The sequence below is a fragment of the Alexandromys fortis genome, unplaced genomic scaffold (genome assembly GCF_014885135.2).
Source record: "Alexandromys fortis isolate MF-2015 unplaced genomic scaffold, M_Fortis_MF-2015_v1.1 scaffold_145, whole genome shotgun sequence".
Taxonomy (NCBI): Eukaryota; Metazoa; Chordata; class Mammalia; order Rodentia; family Cricetidae; genus Alexandromys; species Alexandromys fortis.
Genome location: NW_026068049.1, coordinates 4342008 through 4362201, shown reverse-complemented (window position 1 = coordinate 4362201; position 20194 = coordinate 4342008). Strand labels below are relative to the sequence as shown.

Sequence of the window (20194 nt, the reverse complement as noted above, 5' to 3'; positions counted from 1 at the left end):
CCACTCCTGGAGTACATCTAAAGGAGTCAATGTCAGAATGTAAAAGATACCAACACACCTCGGTTTGCTATAGTTATTCTTAATAATTGAGTTGTGAGATCACCTTAGGCACCATAACTATGCACGTAGATAAAGACAACATGGAATGGAGGCCAGTGAGATGACTCAGTGGGTAAAGGGGTCTACTGCCAAATCTGATGATTCCAGGATCCACATGGTAGGAGGAAACTGACTGCCACTAACAGTACTCTGACATTCACACAGTATACATACACACAATAAACAAAATGTGAAAACAAGGAGCTGAAAAGAGAGAGAGGGATGGAGAGAGAGAGAGAGAGAGAGAGAGAGAGAGAGAGAGAGAGAGAGAAAGGAGAAGATGAAGGAAAGGGGAAAGGAAAGAAGGGAAAAAGTAACATGTGTACCTAATAAAGTATTATTTACACATAAAGAATAAAATTATTATATGAATGGAATAAAATATCATAATGTTAATCAAAATAGGCCAGACTCAGAAAGAAATATTACTTGTTTTCTCTCATATACAGAGTCTTAACGGTTTTTAAACACATGAAGTAGAAGGGGAACTATTTAGAAAGAGGAGTGGGCAGTAATAGATGGGAAATAAAATAGGAAATAAAAGCGGGCAATTGGAAAAAAGAGTATGGTCAAACTGTGTTCTATGTGTATATTATAAAAGTAATGCCAACTATTAGAATTATAATACACTAATAAAATATTCAATAATATTCTTTAAAAATTCTCTATTATTGTACAATATAAATTACACAATGCAATATTCATACACCATTTTTCCCTCCATTTCCTTCTAGTGACCCCAATCGCCCAAATACTTTTAGAAGAGATTCGTTTACTGAAGATCTGAAATAGAGTCTGTGCTCAATTCTTACTAAGCTTCAGATAAGTGCCCTGTTCAGGGTATTAAAGGGGAGGAAACATAAGATCACGTAACCATCTAAGAAATTTGAAGCTCTCAATGTGGTTTTCACATCTAACCACTCATGCCGAGATCATGCTGCACTCTACTTACCAAACAATGCAATCGAACTCACTGTGGAAGTGTGTACTTCATGCTCAGGGTTAAGCCTATGGAAATATAAGCTTAATCCCAGCTTTACATAAAGAGAAAATCCTTCCATATTTTATTGGACAGAATAGGTTGAACTGGGAGGGGAAAAGGGGAAAGGTAAAAGATCAAAACAGGGCAAGGATGAAGAACAGGGCTTATCTCAGCTTAATTATAAAATAGGTGAAAGACAGTGCCTATAGTAAACCTAGCAACACTTTGAAGTCTTTGGTTTTCATGAGAAGGGTTGGTTCTATCTGGTCAGAATTGGAAAGAGCTCTAATTCATTAATAATTATATCAGCTTAAGATAATGAGTTGCTTTGATTCTTCTGCTCTACTTGTGCTTCTGGCACTCATTCTCATTTTTATTTTAAATGTGAAAGCCTTTATGGCTAAAGCATCCAAACTACAGCCTCCAGGACCCAAACCTTGGCCAATTATTGGAAATCTACACATCCTCAACCTGAAGAGGCCATATCAAACCATGTTAGAGGTAAGACAAAAAGCCATACAGACATACATGATAATTCTTTTGGGGCGGGGTGTGTGTGTGTGTTGTTACGTCATTCTGGTCCTGAGATGCTTAACTTGCATGTGCTAACAACAGTTCATATATGTGTTTTGGGGTCATCAGATTTCAAAATTGACAGAGCTGCTTAAAAATGCATATACACACTGAAATTTCTATGTGTGAGTGTGTGTGTGTGTGTGTTTGTAAAAATTAGCCAATATGATCCAAGGACTTAAGTGACAATTATAATCTCAAGTATCTATGGCATGTAATCTTCAATTCACCTCAGATGTTCTTGTCTACATTTTTTCATATATGACCTACTACAAAACAACTAAGTTTTGATTATTCGTGTATCTGCAGACTTCAGATTAACTACTCAAAACTCTGTCATAAATAAGATGAAAATCTATATGGTCCATCAGTTTAGACCTAGTTCTTCTATCAGTCTGATGAATGAATTCAGCTTACTCTGTGTCCATAGTTCAGATCTACATCTCCATTAGTCTGATGAATGAGTTCAGCTCTTGTCCTTTGTGTTGCTGTCTTCCAGTTTACAGAGTTCATACAGGAACTGGTCTGATGACACCACTTGGAGCTGGCAAATTATATAAAGTTTAAACTTTTAGTTCTAAAGTGTTTTTGAGTTGAGTTCTCAAAGAATTTGTAACATATTAATTTTAAAATCTTTTTTCTTTTTTTTTTAATTTTGTTTTTTTGAGATAGGGTTTCTTTGTGTAGTTTTGGAACCTGTCCTAGAACTCACTCTGTAGACCAGGCTGGCCTCAAACTAACAGAGATCCACCTGCCTCTGCCTCCCGAGTGCTGGGATTAAAGTCATGTGCCACTACCACCCAGTCTTTTAAAATCTTAAAAGACAAGGTATTGAAGAAGAAAAAAACTATAATATTACCTTAATCAATCAAAAACTAAAATAAAATCGCTTTAAATTTGCCTCATGCTTTTTATTTAATAAATCAACACATTTAGCACACTCCCCTTAACCAACCTGGGGGAAGATTAAATGGCATTTTATCTCCGTATTACAGATAAGTTTACTTCACAGAAATTACTTCCTAGAATCAATACTTAAAACAACTTTGTAGCCCCTTATCCTACAATTCAAAATCAGGTTAATTCTTCATAAGAATGAGATCTTCATTCAGCAAACTTCTTCATCTAATTAAGTGTTCCTCAACTTTATTTCTACACTACTCCTGTCCTTTGCTTATATATTAACCAGGCTAAATTCTTTGCAGCATGTTTTTTTTCATTTTCTTTCTCATTTTCACAGATATGTCTTGTTCTGAACTATTTCCACCCACAGAACAGGGAGGTTTCAACTCTTTTCCATTATCTGGACCCTTTTTTAACTAAACTTATCCTCAAATTGTTTTTCTGAGATATGCTAATCTACCCAATACAAAGCAGTTCTCAAACAAAACACTCTGTTCTCGAATTCCCATTTTAATTTCTACTTCGGAAAGAGTGATTTTAATTGTACTAATTTTTTTTAAATCATTGAGTCATCCTTCGATTTCTGTTGCAACTTTAAATAAGTAAGTATCAATATAAAGGAGCATTCCGAGCCATCTTAGTCTTCACAAAAGCTCAGGTCAGTTAAAACCACAGGCTCTCAGCCAGTGTGCCACTGATGGTGTGGTTCTTGCTGAGCAGCACCACCTACTGTGTGACCTCATGAAGACACAGTATCCTTTCTGTTCAACAGAGGTGATATCTACTTCATGCAAGGGAGCTGATATATAACGGGACTAAGAGTAAATTAGGATGTCATATATATTGGCTTTTGCTACTCTACAATAATTAAAGAAAATGGAATGTTTCTTTCAATAAAAAATGTTACCAATAATAGAGAATTTACTTGGTCCTAACATCAGAGCACACCCTAAGAAACAAGATGTTCATATGGGATATATTAGTGTGGTACCAAAGAAATGTTTGGTTTTTCCAGAGTTGTGGCTGGGCATTTTCTGTTTTCAAGCAAAAACATAATAGGGAGAGACAATGGTTCATTCTGTAGTAAAAGACAAGTCTTATCCTCACATTTGAAATCAAATAGAGCCCAGGGATCACGAACTGAAGGCCACCAATGTGGCTCCAGGGGCTATGACGGCTGGAGGAGTAACTCTAGTAATGAAGTCCAGAGGTCATGATCGATTTTACTTTTGCTTATACCTTGATGTTTTGATTCTTTCTCTACTTTTTTTTTTCACCAAAGCTCTCCAAGAAATATGGCCCCATTTACACCATTCATATGGGACCAAAGAAGGTGGTGGTGCTTTCTGGCTATGAGACGGTGAAAGATGCCCTTATTAATTATGGCAATCAATTTGGGGAGCGATCTCGGGTGCCTATATTTGAAAGACTTTTTGACGGAAAAGGTAAAGATCCCTAAACTTTGAATATATCCCTTTTGTTAAAGTTGTTAAATATTAACTATGTTTTATTTATTCATTCTTATCTCCTTACTTTGATAGTTTTATATGCTTTGGATTAATCTTTCTCCCTGGAAAATAGTGAATTTGTTTGCAATTGTTCATTGACACCTAGCTTGATATAAGAATCAAATAGAAACTCAAAAATTGTATACTGAATTCAGCAACAAAAATTACAAAATGTTTTCCCAACCCAGAAGTCCTTGCTGTACTACTAGAAAAAGAAAATACTTTTTTTACAGGAGAAGAATGTGCTTCACAGTCCACCACTATAAAACCAGGAAGAAATGTCTTTACATACTGCATCAGATATTCACACTGAAGCCTCTCAGGATGAAAAAGCAATTAGCTAGGACTCATGATACTGTCTTTGCTAATTGGAGTCACACAAAGAGAAACAAATTTACCATTTATGTATGGTATGCACGTTAGGTTAAGTTCTGCCCATCTAACCCTAGGTTCTTATCTTCCCAGAGGAGCTGAGAAACAGGGATCTTACCTCCCTGATCATTTCAGACAAGTCTCCAGATATTTAGGAAAGACATTCTAGTCATACATCTAAAGAATGATGACTTGGTTTTCAAAAAGATGTGTGTATATTTCAAAGAGAAGGGAAACTGCTTAGAATGTTTTCTACAGCAAATCTTCTAGGAAATGAAAAAAAAAGGGAGACTTACTAATCTTTGCAGGGAGACCTTGCTTGTTTTCTTTATTAACTTGCTGAGAAATGAAACTAGGGTTTGAGAAATGCTAGATAACTACTATTAGACTATGCCATCAACCCAGTCTTCCCTTATTTCTGGCAGGGAATATCAAAGCTTTCGTCTATAATTTTTATTTGTCCTTGACCACTAAATTTAACACTGTTGGAGGTAACTTAAAAACACTCGTTTCTCTCTAAGGAATTGTCTTTTCACATGGTGAAAACTGGAAAACAATGCGAAGGTTCAGTTTGACCACGCTGAGGAACTTTGGCATGGGCAAGCAGATTATAGAAGACACGATCATAGAGGAATGCCAGCACCTTGTACAGAATTTTGAATCTCACAAAGGTCTGTAGAGTAAATGAAACCATTTCGTGAGCAAGAAATCAACAAAAGGTACATTTAGTCATGTAGTTTGAAATAATTTAACTTGGAAAAAAAATCTCAAGGACATACAAGTGCCCAATGTTGTCTACTCAAATATTGTCCATGTCAGATGAGACATTTGTTCTCATTCTCTTCGGCTCCTTTCTCTCCCTCTTCCTGTGCCTCTTCCTCTCTCTTTGCCTCCTCCTTCCCTCCTCCCTCCCTCTCTCCCTCTCTTTCCGATATTTTATATATATATATATATATATATATATATATAAAAATCAGTTGGAATTTACTTTTATATAAAATAAATTTTGAACTATTTGAAAGTATTTTGAAAATATGCTGTCCCTTTATTCTCAAATAATATACAATAATGCTCCCATAATGCAGTATTTACTTACCAAGAAGTTAACTTTGACATAATACATAACATCTGGGTTTTGGTCTCCTACGTGAGAGAATTTAAAAACTGGCCCATGATGGCTAGTTCAAGAACATATAAGAGGTGCTTTGGGCAGCAGAACAGATGAGTCTTCCATCTGGGCATCTGCCAGGGGTGGGTGATAGACAAGGGAGGCAGCAGAGTTGTGCTTGTCAAAGGAGAAGTCAGAAACCAGAGCAGTCTGGCTCAGCAGTAAATGCCTAAGAGCCACTACCCCCAAGGCTGAGATTTCCAGGTCATCCTCACATGTATCATATTTCCTTTTTATCTTTGTACTTTACCTGACCTTCCTTAGACTTTCTTATCTCCAATGCCTTACTGCTAAGAAGGTCCTTAACTTTGTCAAGACAAGGGAAGAATTCATTAGTAAAGGCTAGGTACCACAGACCAGTCTACTTGACTAGATGATTACCAGCTGCCAGCCATTAGAGGTGCATCAGCAGATGCCAAGCAGACCCTGAAGAATGCCTGGCAATTAGACATCTCCAGGTTCTTTTGCGTTCTTTTTTCTTGAAGTTTTCTCTCAAAGTCAGGCTACTGAAACTGGAAATTCTCTCTGAGGAAACCCTTTTTCTCAAAGCAATCTAGGACTATCATTCTAATCTTCACTGGCCAGTCTGTCTGTAGAAAATTCTCTGACCTATGGTATTAGATCTTAGACTCCCATTTTTGAAGGAGCTCTGCTCCATCCCTTGGAGGAAGTACCAGGCAGAGGGTGGATAATCGGAGTCTGAGCAGCCTCCCTAGGTTCCATACTGAGTCTATTATGATTAGACTACACCCTTTGTGCCCAATCATGTTTTCCCTTAACTCTCCATGGTTCATGTTTTCCCTTAACTCTCCATGGTTCATGGAAGCAAAATGGAAAAAGGCTACTTTACCCTCTGTTTTTATGTCTCAATCTAATGGTGCCTACGCTATATGTAGTGGTGAGCCAACAAATTTGTTATTCTTGCATTAACTTATCTTTTGTGGTGTTTTGAATGTGAATGGCTCGCATAGATTCATACATTTGAATACTTGGTCCTCAGTTCGGGGGAACTGTTTAGGAAAGTCTAGGAAGTGTGGCATTGTTGGAGAAGGTGTGTTATTGAGGGTGGGCTTTGAGACTTCTAAAGCCCACACCATTTCCCATCATCTTGCTTGTGGATAAGAAAGTAAGCTCTCAGCCACTGCTCTAGTACTATGTCTGGTCTATGATGGTAATGAGCTCTAGGATTCTTAAACTGTAAGTCATATTCAATGCTATGTATATATATATATATATATTGCTTTGTTCATGGTGCCTTCACAGCAATAGAAAAGTAACTAAAACCCATTAATCTCAGCACTCAAGGCAGGTGGTTTTCTATGAGTTCGAGGCCAGTCAGGCTATATAAAAAGTTCTGGGTCAGCCAGGCTACCTAGTGATATTTTTCCTCAAAAATAAATAGATAAATAATTATGCCGGTACTAAGTTGGCATGCTAGTGAGTAGCCAACCCGATTATGTTCTCCTCTTACCATGCACTCAATATGTTATTCCTAAAATAAATAAGTAAATAGGTTTTTACCTACTGGCACATACTTAATAACCTCATAATCTAAGTAAGCTTTGTATATGTCTGTTGGAGATGGAACTGGGTAAGGAAACTTGGGCCCATGTATACTAAGCAAGCACGTAACCACTAAGCTGCAGCTACAACCTTCCTTTTACTTTTTATTTTGGAAATTGATCCCACTAGGCTGTCTAGGCTGGCACTGAACTCATTCTACAGCCTAGGATGTCCTCAACATTAGAGCTTCCTACCTCAGTCTCCCCTGAGGTAACCAGGTCTGATTTCACGTTCTGTGTAGATTTCAGTGATGCAGAAAACATCAGAATGTAGTAGAATTTCTAGCCCAAACTTCAGCGTGGCCTACCATAGTGAGTGATGTTTTCCCATTTATTGTGCAATAACAACCCTCTCTCCACCCACTGTACTACAAAGCTACACACACACACACACACACACACACACACACACACACGTTAACTTGCCTTGCCACATTATTCTTTCTGTAGCTGAGCTGAATGCCAGTCTTCTTTCACATTTCCACTTCATTTCCTTTGTGGACATCTGAGCATTTGTGGCAACTTCTGGGCATGAGCCAGAGCTATAAATTTCACATCCCTGAAGGACACAATCACAGCGAATCCTTCTCCGAAACTCTTCACTGGAAAGCCTGCCCCAGTCCGTCTGGAAGTGACTTAGCACTGTGTATATGGCTATTCCTGACCTGCTCAATGAATTGCCTTCTAGGAAAACCCTTTGAGATCAAAAGAGTACTGAATGCTTCTGTTGCTAATGTCATTGTGTCCGTGTTGCTTGGGAAACGGTTTGACTACCAAGACCCCCAGTTCCTAAGACTCCTATCCTTAATTGGTGAAAACGTGAAGCTCATTGGAAGCCCAAGAATTGTGGTAATGTTTTTTTTTTCTTTCTTTTTTGATTTCCTTTTGTGATTTAGATCCTATGAGGTATACTTGACTATTCGAGAGACTGTACAAAGGATGCTAATGTGTTCTAAGTATAATGGTATAAACAAACAAACATGCTTGTTTAACCTACCCGATGGTTCTCTCATCACAAAGCACTGCAATAAATACCTTGATACATGGATTGTGAAAAACACTAATGTATGGCTTTGGTCTGTCTTATAATTGTAGCCATCTGTCATTTACCTACACCAACAACCATTCATGGGATATGAACTAAGCATCAATTAAATAAGAAGTGTATAGTAGAATTCAGTTAGGAAAAGGGGTTTTAACAACTCCTTTGAGAAGGTGACTAAATATTAGATCTTATCAAACTAAAAATAAGTAAGTATATTGAGAAATTTTAGCAAATAATAAAGTTGTACCTGAAATGTAAAGCTTGCACTGCCCATCAGTTGCAAACAATAACAACAACAAAAGAAACAAAAAACAAGTATGAAGTATTGAATCTCTAAAATTGGCTTTATTCAGAGAACCATTAACATCCTAAAAACATCTTTGTTACATCTCATCTCCAGCCTCAGATTAAATGGGGAAAAGAGGGGATGGAGATTGCCTCTCTGGTCAAGATATTTAGCACATCTTGTCACCATCCCTTGCATGCTGCCTTCAATCTCTTGACTTCTGAACCAAGAACTTCTTTAAATCTAGCTGCTTTGGTTGGTGCCAACCCTGTACTCTTCCAGGGGCATCTGGACTGGGAGATGGTTAACTGAGAGCTCACCAACCACTAACAGTATGTGTGAGCTAAGTTAATAATACAGTGTACTCTACATCAAGGAGTTCAAGAATGTCCTTATAATACAAAGGTGTCCCTGTCAAAGTCTTCTTGAAACGTTTTTAAGGGTTGGGGATGACTTTATAAAGTGGTACTTTTTGTCAGGATCTACAAATAATGTCTGTTACAAATGGAAGTGTTTCTGTGGTTCTACAGAAAACTAAGTTAATTTATTGAGTTGTTTGGGATTAAGATGATGCAGTTGTTTACCGGGACTCACAGAAGATTTTTTTAAAAGAAACACTGGGCTTTTTTCTCTCTGCATAAAGCTGATATTATTGCTGTATACCGTATCACCTTTAATTATGTTACCCCACAGGTACAATATGCAAAATACTGTCCATAAATAGAGCTTATAAGCTGTTTCAGTATTTGCTGTTGATTGTTTAATTCTGACAAATGGAAACGCATCATTATATAATTCCGTTTATCATTCTTAGCCGAAACAAAAACTGAAACTGTTATTTCTACAATTTTTCAATAATCCTATTTTCACTTGCATTGTCCCAACTAGCTTATACCCATACTTAAAGTATTTTTTAATTTTTTTTTAGCTTTTTAATATGTTTCCTGTTTTGGGATTTCTCCTAAGAAGCCACAAGAAGATCATAAGGAACAGAGATGAATTGTTTTCCTTCATAAGGATGACCTTCCTAGAACACCGTAATAATCTGGACAAAAATGATCCCAGAAGTCTCATTGATGCTTTTCTGCTCAGACAGCAGTAGGTAATGGTGCTTTTCTCAGAGAATTCTTTGGCCAAGATTTGCTATTAATTTAATTAATTACTCCTAGAAGCAAAACGTTCCTTCAGAAAAGATAGACGACTGAACTCAGATTAACAGTGGGTCATTTATAGACTGAAGATGTTATTTATTACATTTTGCTTACATTTGCATATTATTATCTGGGGAAATATATAAAGATCTTTTATATTAGTTTTTTTTTAAAGATTTGTTTATTTACTATGTATACAGTATTCTGCCTGCACATATGCCTGCAGGCCTGAAGAGGGTACCAGATCTCATTATAGATGTGAGCCACCATGTGGTTGCTGGGAATTGAACTCAGGACCTTTGGAAGAGCAGCCAGTGCTCTTAACCACTGAGCCATCTCTCCAGCCCTACATTAGTTTTTTTTTTTTTTTAGTAATCTTGAAATGCATTTCATCTGTTAAATCTAAGAAAGATTACTTTGTTAAAAAAGTTTAAAAAGAAATACTAAAGAAATAGAAAAATTTTAAAAAGAAAAAATTTAAAGAGAATTAATACGGTATTTCACAATACTATAATAAGACGTGGGGAGTGTTTTAATGACTCAATTGAATACTATCTTGGAACCTTCCTAAACGAAAACAGCCTTTGCTATTTTCAGATTTATTTAAGCAGTGTTAGCATCTGGCACTTACTCCACATCCTCCAGTTCTGTAAGACAGCTGCATAATGAAAGGAAAGTCCTCTAAGCTGACAAGTGCTCCACCTGCTGTTTTTAATCTATGGTAATCTTTTACAATTACCCACTGTGAGATGATCACATGACTAAAGACGTATTTTAACATTTTAGGAAAACAATCCATCTGCTGACTATTTCAATGAAGAAAATTTGTTAGCCCTCGTGAGTAATTTGTTTGGAGCAGGAACAGAGACCACAGCCACCACACTGCGCTGGGGAATTATACTCATGATGCGATACCCTGAGGTTCAGGGTAAGTCTCTAAGATTCGGAGCATTACCCCAGTGAAGAAAAGCAAAAGTCTCCAGGAATCAAAATCACAGAAGTCTACAGTCATACTGGTTACCTGTACATTGTAACCTTGACAATAGCTTACGTGGTTAGTTTCCTTTGAGAATAAGAAAGAGAGCGTTGGGGCTTGGGGAGGTGGCTCGGCAATTAGTTGATCCTCTTATAGAGGATCAGAGCTCTGTTCACAGTTTTCACACCAGGGGAATCACAGCTCTAGCTCCAAAGGCTCTTTCTTCTGTATTCCATGGGCACCCGAACTCACGTTCACATACCCACAAATACACACACACATACATACAACTGAAAATCAAATAAATCTTTTGAAAGAAAGTAGGGTTTGCTCGTTACACAGCCTGAGATGATCTGAAATCATGCTCATTCACAGAGCAGCCTTAGAAACAGAAGCAGAAAGTCAGAAGGATGATGAAGAAAGCTCCCAAGTTGGGAGAACATTTGGATTTGACTTTTATATTTTATATAAAAATCACTAATTTAATATTTTATATTTTACATATTTAATGTTATATATTTATATATTATATTTTATATAAAAATCACTTATTTAAAAATTACTTGACTCCATGTGCAGGCAGAACCCTAACCTCTCATTGTGTTGTATCCAGCAAAGGTCCATGAAGAGATCATCAAAGTTGTGGGCTCAGCTCAGCCTCGAATTGAGCACCGAACCCAAATGCCCTACACAGACGCTGTCGTTCATGAAATACAGAGGGTTGCTAACATACTGCCCACAGGCTTACCCCGTGAGACAACCACAGATGTTATGTTTAAGAACTACTATATTCCAAAGGTAAGGGCTTAGACAGGCGAGAGGAGAGAGTATATCCCAGATGTTTAACGTGGTAGAAGCACTGAGACTGAAGCTCAGAGACAGTCTTGGCCCACTTTTCTCCTTCCCACCTGCTCCCTCTCCTTTTATTATCTCTTGCCTTGCCTCCCTCCCCATCATTCAAAATAAGATAGCTGAGTATTTGAGTGTGTGTGTGTGTGTATGCAACTGATGACAACAGTTAACACTTTGTAAAACACTATCCTATTTTATGTTGTAACTGAAAAAAAAAATGGGATTCAGAGGATGTAGCCCTTTTCTGGGATGAAAGGTTGCTCCTTGAAGGAGCCAGGATGCCAGGATGCCAAGATGTTACTCTCAGGGTCCTGAGATTTTTTGAGGCAGGCTCTTTCATTGGCCCCTCCATTCTTCAATCCCATCCTCTCATGGAATCATGCCTATGGATTCTCAGGCTCCTTCTCCATCATTGTGTTCCTATGGAAAATTGAAGACATGTATGTATACCTTCCTAAAACTAGACTGAAGGCAAGCTTGGCTAGGAGATTGGGAAACGCACATGGAACCAATTGTTTTCCTCAATACCTAATCAGAGCACAGCTGCTGGGCCCATGTCTGAATAAAGCCATGGTGCTACTGATCATTTGGAATTCTTTTCACTACACTACTGCACCCCACTCTGAAAACACTCTCTGAACAAGACTGTGCTCACCTTTGGAGCTTTTCTTCTCAGCCTATGCTAGGTACACTATTGAGCTGAGTTAACCCAATTAACAGTGAAACAGAAAAACAAATGCAAGCAATGTGGCAGTGGTCAGTTTCACATGACTATAATAGAATATACAAGGCAGCTGTCTTACAAAGAGAAACAGTTCATTCGACTTAGGGTTTTACCAGTTCACGTTGAAGATTAGACATTCCAGACCCATCTAAATTGAACTGGTGAAGACAGTAGGTGGCATTGAGAGAACCGTATGGAGAAACCAGTGAACAGACAAAGACTGGCTGACTGGAGTCCCATAATCCCCTAGAAGGGAACATTGGCATTGGTATAAAGATGAACCAGTCCCATGGTCCTCATCTCCTAAAATTCTATCAGAGCCTTTAAAACAAGCCAAGAGCATAGAACCTTTGGAAGAATCTCCCCACCTTCAAGCTGTAGCAAAAGTGAAAACAGAGAAGCAATATTAAATGTGATCCACAAGATGCCGTAAGAGCAGTAGGAGTTTAGTTTTAGCCTCCTGCTGTGCTACAATCCATGTAAAATGCATTGTCAAGAGGACTTTGCAGGTACAGGGATATCTAATTAATGTGTTGTCCTACTAGGAGGTAGGCTCAGTCTTGGCACAGTTCAACCAGTTTTTGGTGAAATGAATATAATTAACATGTTTGCTATGAGGCAGAGAAAGTAAATTTACATATAATCCAGGTAAATAGAAATGTAGATAAATGATAGATAGATAGATGATAGATAGATAGATGATAGATAGATAGATAGATAGATAGATAGATAGATAGATAGATAGATGATAGATAGATAGATAATGATGTTACACACGTGTTTTAAAACAAAATGCTTTCACTCAACTGTCTACTTGAGTAGGAAAAAAAACACAGACTTTATTTGATAAAAGTTAACCAAAAGATTATATTCCAAATCATCATTAAAGACAAGTTTAATAATAATAGCTATCAAAATTAAATAGTGAATATTTTCTTTAATTAATTAATTTATTTCCTGATGACTAAACTTGAATGTTGTATACCCAAGGCAGGCATTCTTGTGCCTGAACTATGCCTCCTGTTCAGAGTTGTGAGTTTAATCATGACTTTACCATGTTTTGTTTATTGTCATTCTCAGAATGCCCTTTCTTATACAGTTAAAATCACCCCTTCACTTATAGAAAGTTGTTTTATAACATGTAGCACACCATGAAAGCAGAGACGCTTATGATTTAGAATCTGTCCATATAATCTTTGATTTGACATCCACTGTCATGGACCTTGAGGGATAAAAGAGCAAATCTTCACCGAGCCATCGAACCTTCCAGAAATTCTACCAGGTTCTTTCTTTTGTATTCTTTCATCTACAGCTTACAACGCAAGTGAAGACCACTGAACTTCCCCTACACAGACTTAGAAGAGAATTTGTTAAATTCCTGAAACTATTAAGCGTTAACAAGCTGAGCGGGGAACCTGTTAAATAACAGGCTATTATCACATTACCAATATACACTAAAGGTTCATTTCCAGGTCCTGCTTTCAGTTAGGAACTAAGGAAAACTTTGGTGACTAAAGGGAACATCACATTACTGACCTTAAAGCCTTCCCAGACAACCGTATTTCTTTCAAGAATACACCGTATCTAGAAATTGCCAGTCATGATTATAACACTTTGCAGAGGAGCCTCTTAGAAAGAAATGTCATTTTTTTTTCACTAACAGCACTAACTTTTCTTTCTAGGGCACAGAGGTGATCCCTTTGTTGACATCAGTACTGCAGGATCAAACCCAGTGGGAAACACCAGACACTTTTAACCCCACTCATTTCCTCAGCTCCAAGGGGAGGTTTGTCAAGAAAGAAGCTTTCGTGCCCTTTTCAGTGGGTAAGGTGCCTTGCTTGCCACAGCTTCTTTAAATATTTGTTTATTTATTTATTATGTATACAATATTCTGTCTGTGTGCATGTCTGCAGGCCAGAAGAGGGCACCAGACCTCTTTACAGATGGTTGTGAGCCACCATCTGGTTGCTGGGAATTGAACTCAGGACCTTTGGAAGAGCAGGCAATGCTCTTAACCACTGAGCCATCTCTCCAGCCCCCTTGCCACAGCTTCTTTAACAAGTAAGAGAGCTGTCGCCTCAAGAGTATGCTCAGGTCTTGTGCTTTTCACGCTGAAAAATTACGTTCCGTTTTGCTTTTGCCCGGGTATCAATACTGTATTCAGGCCTGGCTGCCTTTGCATATCCTGTGAAGTCTCTTTTGACCTTTAAGCAAGCAACAGCCATCCATATTTACAATAAGTAACCTGCTCAGGAATTTCCCCCAGTTTAGTGTGGAAATCAAAAATTTCCTCTATAGTACTGGGAAAATGGCTCAGCAGTTAACAGAAATTTTGCAAAGGACCCAAGTGTGGTTCTTTTTTCTTTTTTAAGATTTATTCATTTCATGTATACTAATGCTCTATCTGCATGTACACCTGCACACCAGAAGGAGGTAGCAAATTTCATTACAGGTTGTGAGTCACCATGTGAGTACTAGGAATTGAACTTGGGACTTCTGAAAGAGCAGCAAGTGCTCTTAACCTTTGAGTCACCTCCCCAGTCCCTGAGTGTGGTTCTTAGCACCCACATTTGACAATGATAACTGTTTGTAACTCCAACTTCATGAGCCTCCAGGGCCTTTGGATTCTGATGGAATATAATATGTACACATACCTACACACAAACACACAGGCATACATATAATTAAAACTAAATCTAAAAAACTGGAATGTGTTGTGGGCCTCCATTAAAGAAAGCTAAAACTAACAACACTACTTTTTGTTTGTTCAGGTTTTGTTGTTGTTATTTTTGCTGTTATGAAATAACGACTCTCTATGTAGCCCTTGCCATCCTGGAACTCACTATATACACCAGGCTGGCCTCAAACTCAAAGAGATCCATTTGCCTCTGCCTCCAGAGTGCTGGGATGAAAGACATGCACCACCACACCCAGCCTGATACTGCATCTTAGTCATAGACAAACAAATAAAATTCAAACTATAAGAAAAATATTAAATATGGATCAATTTTATGTGTCTGCTTTTAGTGTTAGCTATAACCTCTCTGTCCTTATGTCCCTCTAGTTGTGAGGAAGGTACCCTTTTCTTCTGTTTCCATTTACGGTTACATCCACGCTGTCAAAGTATTGCGCTGTGAAGGGCTTTTATTTTATTTATTTTTTTTTATAATTTGATGAAGACTTTACTACTGAAGACACTACATACTGGAGTTACAAGACATGAACAAAATTTCACATAGAAACTTTATCCATTTTAACTCATAGTGCTAGAAGATTCTATATAGGCTGCATGGGAATAGATCAGCAAAGGTCTTATCCAATTGCCAAAGTTTTGATTTACAATAAAAGTTGGCCTTGTGAGATACATCCGTTGCTCCAACACTGACAGGAATAAGGGAATTCTGAACCACATATTTATTGGATTCAAAGCCAGCTCCTGTTGCATAAAATGAAGCCAATGTCTGGTACTATCAACTTGCCAAAGCATGTGGTTGTATAAACTAGAACATATAATCACTGATACTTATAGACATACATATTCATAGATAAAAATAAACCTCAAAAACATTACAAAAGCTAGGAGTAGAATTCAGTTGGCAGTAGATTTGCTGACCAAGTACCAAACTCTATTTTCAACTCCAGAGCTGCATATACTAGGTATGAGAACTCAAGTTTGCTCATATAAAATTCAGGAAAAAAGCCAAGAATATAAGAAATCCAAGGTCATTGTCTGTAGCTACAGAATTTTCTAGTCTAGCCTAGACTACAAAAGATAGCCCTGAAAAATAAATAGATAAATGAATAAAAGACAAAAAAGAAAGATAAAGTGATCAAATTCATGACAGACATTCATGATAAGCATGAGATAGAGTGACAGAGGATATAGGAGAATATCAAAGTGAGGTTGCATCTCTATTGATGTATCATCTGTGTGAAGGGCTTTTATGATCTAAACATCTTTGTCTCCAGAGAGCATTCTCAGATGTACACGCACAATAAGATTCTCTTGCTAAGGTTGGAACCTCTCATACTACATGCTTTATCTTGTTGGGCTGGTCAGAATTTCCCATCAAACTCAATAAAGCTTAAACAGAAGGCCATAACTAACATCCCAACGTCTTTACTTCTCATTCTGTTAAACACCATTCAGTTACGCCCGTATTTCTTGGGAGATGGAAAGAGCTAACCCCAAACCTACATTAGCTGACCCTGTCACAGCCTTCTCCAAGGCTTGCAACACTGTTATAATTATCATTTACCTGTTGGGTCACCTGTTACACAGGCAAGACCATGAGAACAATAGCAGTGCCAAAGCCAAGCACAATAATACCCGTGTCTTGTTGACATTAAACCTGCTTATCCCTGAGTGGTTAGCTATTTTATGGACGTAACTAAACAGAAAAGAAATACCCATGACTTTGAACCCCATAAAAAACCTGGACTCATTACTGTGCCCAATAAGAAAATGCATAGTTATATGTAGAGTTATTCTGTTCCGTGTAGCTCTCCAATAATCAAAAATTTAACATGAGATCTTTTCCCTCTGTTGAAAAATAGAAGTCTTCTATGGTTTTGGACATTTGCAATTTATGTTTAAAAAAATAAAAACTAAAACAGAGCTCTACAGCTTTATTAATTACAAAAATTACTGGTCATAATGTAAGCAGCACATTAAAGCCCTCCTGGGAGTAGTTAAACAGACCTGCTGTGTCTTCAGAAGGACTGGATATACATTAACAATGCTGCATTTCATTCAAACGTGTTGCCTTCAATCCACAACAAGAATGCAAAACTCATTCTATTTCATCGAATAATAAGATCATTCTTCACACAGTACAATCTAGGAAATATAGATAACACCCAAGAGCTTATTATTTTAGTGAACTTCTACCTGGAAAGTTTCCTTTCTCAATTTTATTTAATTATCCCAAACAATGTAGATTTCAGAATTATACCAGTTGGATCTCTCTTACCAAATGCTTCTACAGATTAATGACCTTTGCAAGATCACTGTGACCTCATTCCTGCTCCTTACTCTTTTCCATATAATCTCCCTGGTGCCCCATGTATAGCGAGAGTCAAATCTCACCCAGCCAATGGCACAAGGACCTCGTCCTTACCTTCCCTCATTGCCACCTGGCGAATTTCTCATCCTTTCTTTCAAAGCTTACTTAGAAACCTCTCAACAAAAGAATGAGCCTTCCCTGGCTTACTGGGTATCTTTCCACATATCTCCTTGTGACACTGCCTATTTATCTGTAGGTCATCAACTACACCATAGTTCTCTCGAGAACAATAGCAGTTGCTTAGCCAAGTTCAGTAGCTGTCATGTTGACATTAAGCATGAGTTTGTGGATGAAATGGCTAGCTTTTACCAAGAAAACACATCATGTGTTTGCTTTTACACATGATCTTGTATTACACATGACTTTGTCAAAAAAGTATTTGCAAATTAAAATGTTGTTATTGTTATTTTTTTCCTATTACTGTGATAAACAACATGTTCATAAAAACAACTTAGAGAGGAAAGGCTTATACCTCTGGTTCACATTGCATTACTGAGAGAAGGCAAGGCAGAAACTCAAGACGGGAACCTGGAGCCAGAGGCCTTGGGAGAACATTGCTTCCAGCCTCCACCTCTGGCTCATGGTCAACCAACTTTTTTTATACATCCAATACTAACTTGCCTAGGGAAGAAGTCACACACGGTGTGCTGGGCTTTCCTATATCTATGATCAGTCAAGACAATATCTCAGGCCAATATGATCTGGGTAATTCCTCAGTTGAGGCTGTATCATTAAAGCTGTCATTGGATTTATCTTTTATTATTTCCAGGTCTTGCTTTGAAACAAAACCAAAAATGCTCAGCAGAGGTTGATGACTGATCCACTCATTCCAAAATAGAGGAGAATGTGTGATCTGGTTTTATCTTTGTCTGGGATTATTCAGGGTTTTATGCTGATGTCTTTATTTTATCTTTTTGTTTGTTTGTTTTGTTTTTGTTTTGCTTTGTTTTGTTTTTTTGAGACAGGGTTTTGCTGTAACTATAAAGCCTGTCCTGGAACTAGCTCTTGTAGACCAGGCTGGCCTCGAACTCACTGAGATCCGCCTGCCTCTGCCTCCTGAGTGCTAGAATTAAAGGCATGTGCCACCACTGCCCAGCCTGTGCTGATGTCTTATAACCTTCTGTGGTTTCTGTGTCTCCAGGCCGTCGGATGTGTGCTGGCGAACCACTGGCAAAAATGGAGCTTTTCCTTTTCTTCGTCAGTCTCATGCAGAAGTTTACCTTCCAACCACCCCCTGGAGTCTCCCATTTGGACCTGGACTTAACCCCAGACACTGGGTTTACCATCCAACCAAAGCCTCATAAGATATGTGCTCTGCTCCGAGCCTAAGCTCTTTGAGTTTACTGAACTCCAGTTCTTGGTGTGATCTGTGGTCCTCTGCACAAAAGCTTTCCTTCCCTTCATTATAGCTATGGTATTTGGCCAAATCCTTCATGATTCTTTTTGCAATTAGCCGCCTTCTCACAAAGGGATGTCTTTTCAAGTCAGAATGAGTTTCTCAGCTAACTGCTGTAGAAGAAAGCTCACTACCAAACATGAAACAGACATGGACTTCTTAGCCATGAGATATCTAAGAATCACCAATCAAGAGTCATAATTGGTGTTTGTGGGGGGGGACATTATAATATTATAATTATAATATATAATTATAATATTATAATATCACAGGTGCGGTAGAGAAAACGCAACTTATTAGTGCACACATTAAACACAAGACATTGTCTTCATTCTGAAAATAAACAAGGCTAATAACAGATAGTTGGTTGTGAGTATAGCCAGGTTGCTGAGATCAGAAAGTATTAGTTAATTAGATGGGTATGCGGGGGTGGAGGACAATAAAGGCACTTGCCATGTAAACCTGCCATAGCACCCTAAGTTGGATCCCCATAACTCATGTAGAAGGTAGAGAGAACCAACTCCACAAAAGTTGTTCTATGACTTGCACATGTGTGCCATGGCATATGTGCTTACACCCGTACACCATGCACACTCACACACACACTTACTATCACTGATGATTCTACTTGTTCTGAAAAGGAGAGTATTCATCTGTGCTCTGGCGTACCCAGAATGCCTGTGCTTAGCGCTCTAAAGTCCCAATGAAGTCATAGGCAAGGGACCCTGGCAGCAGAACAAAGAAAACCGTGTAGCTCCCTAGACACAGAAACAACTCCAGCTTTTATGAAGCCAATGTACCCTCCCACCATCAACAATGTGCTTCTCCCTTGCTCTTATCTGATTCGTATCTAAGTGAGAACTGCCCTAGACAAAGAAGACTTTATTTAAGGTATTGTAATTGGCTAGAACCTGGTCAGAACCCAGCTGTGCAGAAGAGCAAAGCAGAAAGGCTTTCAACAGTGAGGTGTGCCATGGAAAAGTACTGGAGGCTGGAAAGGAGTCTGGCCTATGGGCTGTGTCCGGCTTACTAAACTACTCCTGCATTTTCAAATACTTCTATTGACGGACATTCTGTAGTTGCTACTCATTGCCCATTTGACCTTTCCTTTTTATCCACCGCTATAGCTAAAACCCATAAAAACCACGCTTTGCATGGTAAGCAAGCATTCTTCCACCGAACTAAGGCCCCAGCCTTTGAGCCTCATTTGAAAAGCTGCTATTTCCTACAGAGACTAGGAGTTCGAATGTCCTAGCTTCTTTGGGAATTCATCTCAAGGAAAGCTCTTAGGTCATCAAGAAATACAGTCCACATCTGTGAAACTGGCAAAAGATCTTTTCAAAAGACTTGGATTTCAAAGGGAAAGGATTACCAAGAACATTTCTCAAGTCTCAAAGTTTCCTTCCCTGTACACTGAGAAGAAAATTTTCTACAGGTCAGTAAGGCCAGAGAAAGTTAGGCCATCTAGGTCATCCTCAAGACATCATTATTCTCAAGGCCTTTTGATGGGAGGACCTCAGGTGCCCTGACT

At 38.2% G+C, this 20194-nt stretch overlaps 1 protein-coding gene across 1 annotated transcript; it reads left to right on the top strand.

Moving 5' to 3' along the window:
- The first annotated feature begins 1399 nt into the window (after window positions 1–1399).
- Window positions 1400–18596, top strand: LOC126486877 (cytochrome P450 2K6-like). Its single transcript, XM_050119386.1, is given in 9 exon segments — window positions 1400–1582; window positions 3840–4002; window positions 4959–5108; window positions 7856–8016; window positions 9427–9600; window positions 10436–10577; window positions 11239–11423; window positions 13884–14025; window positions 18409–18596. Coding segments are annotated over 9 exon segments (1488 nt in total).
- The last annotated feature ends 1598 nt before the right edge of the window (window positions 18597–20194 follow it).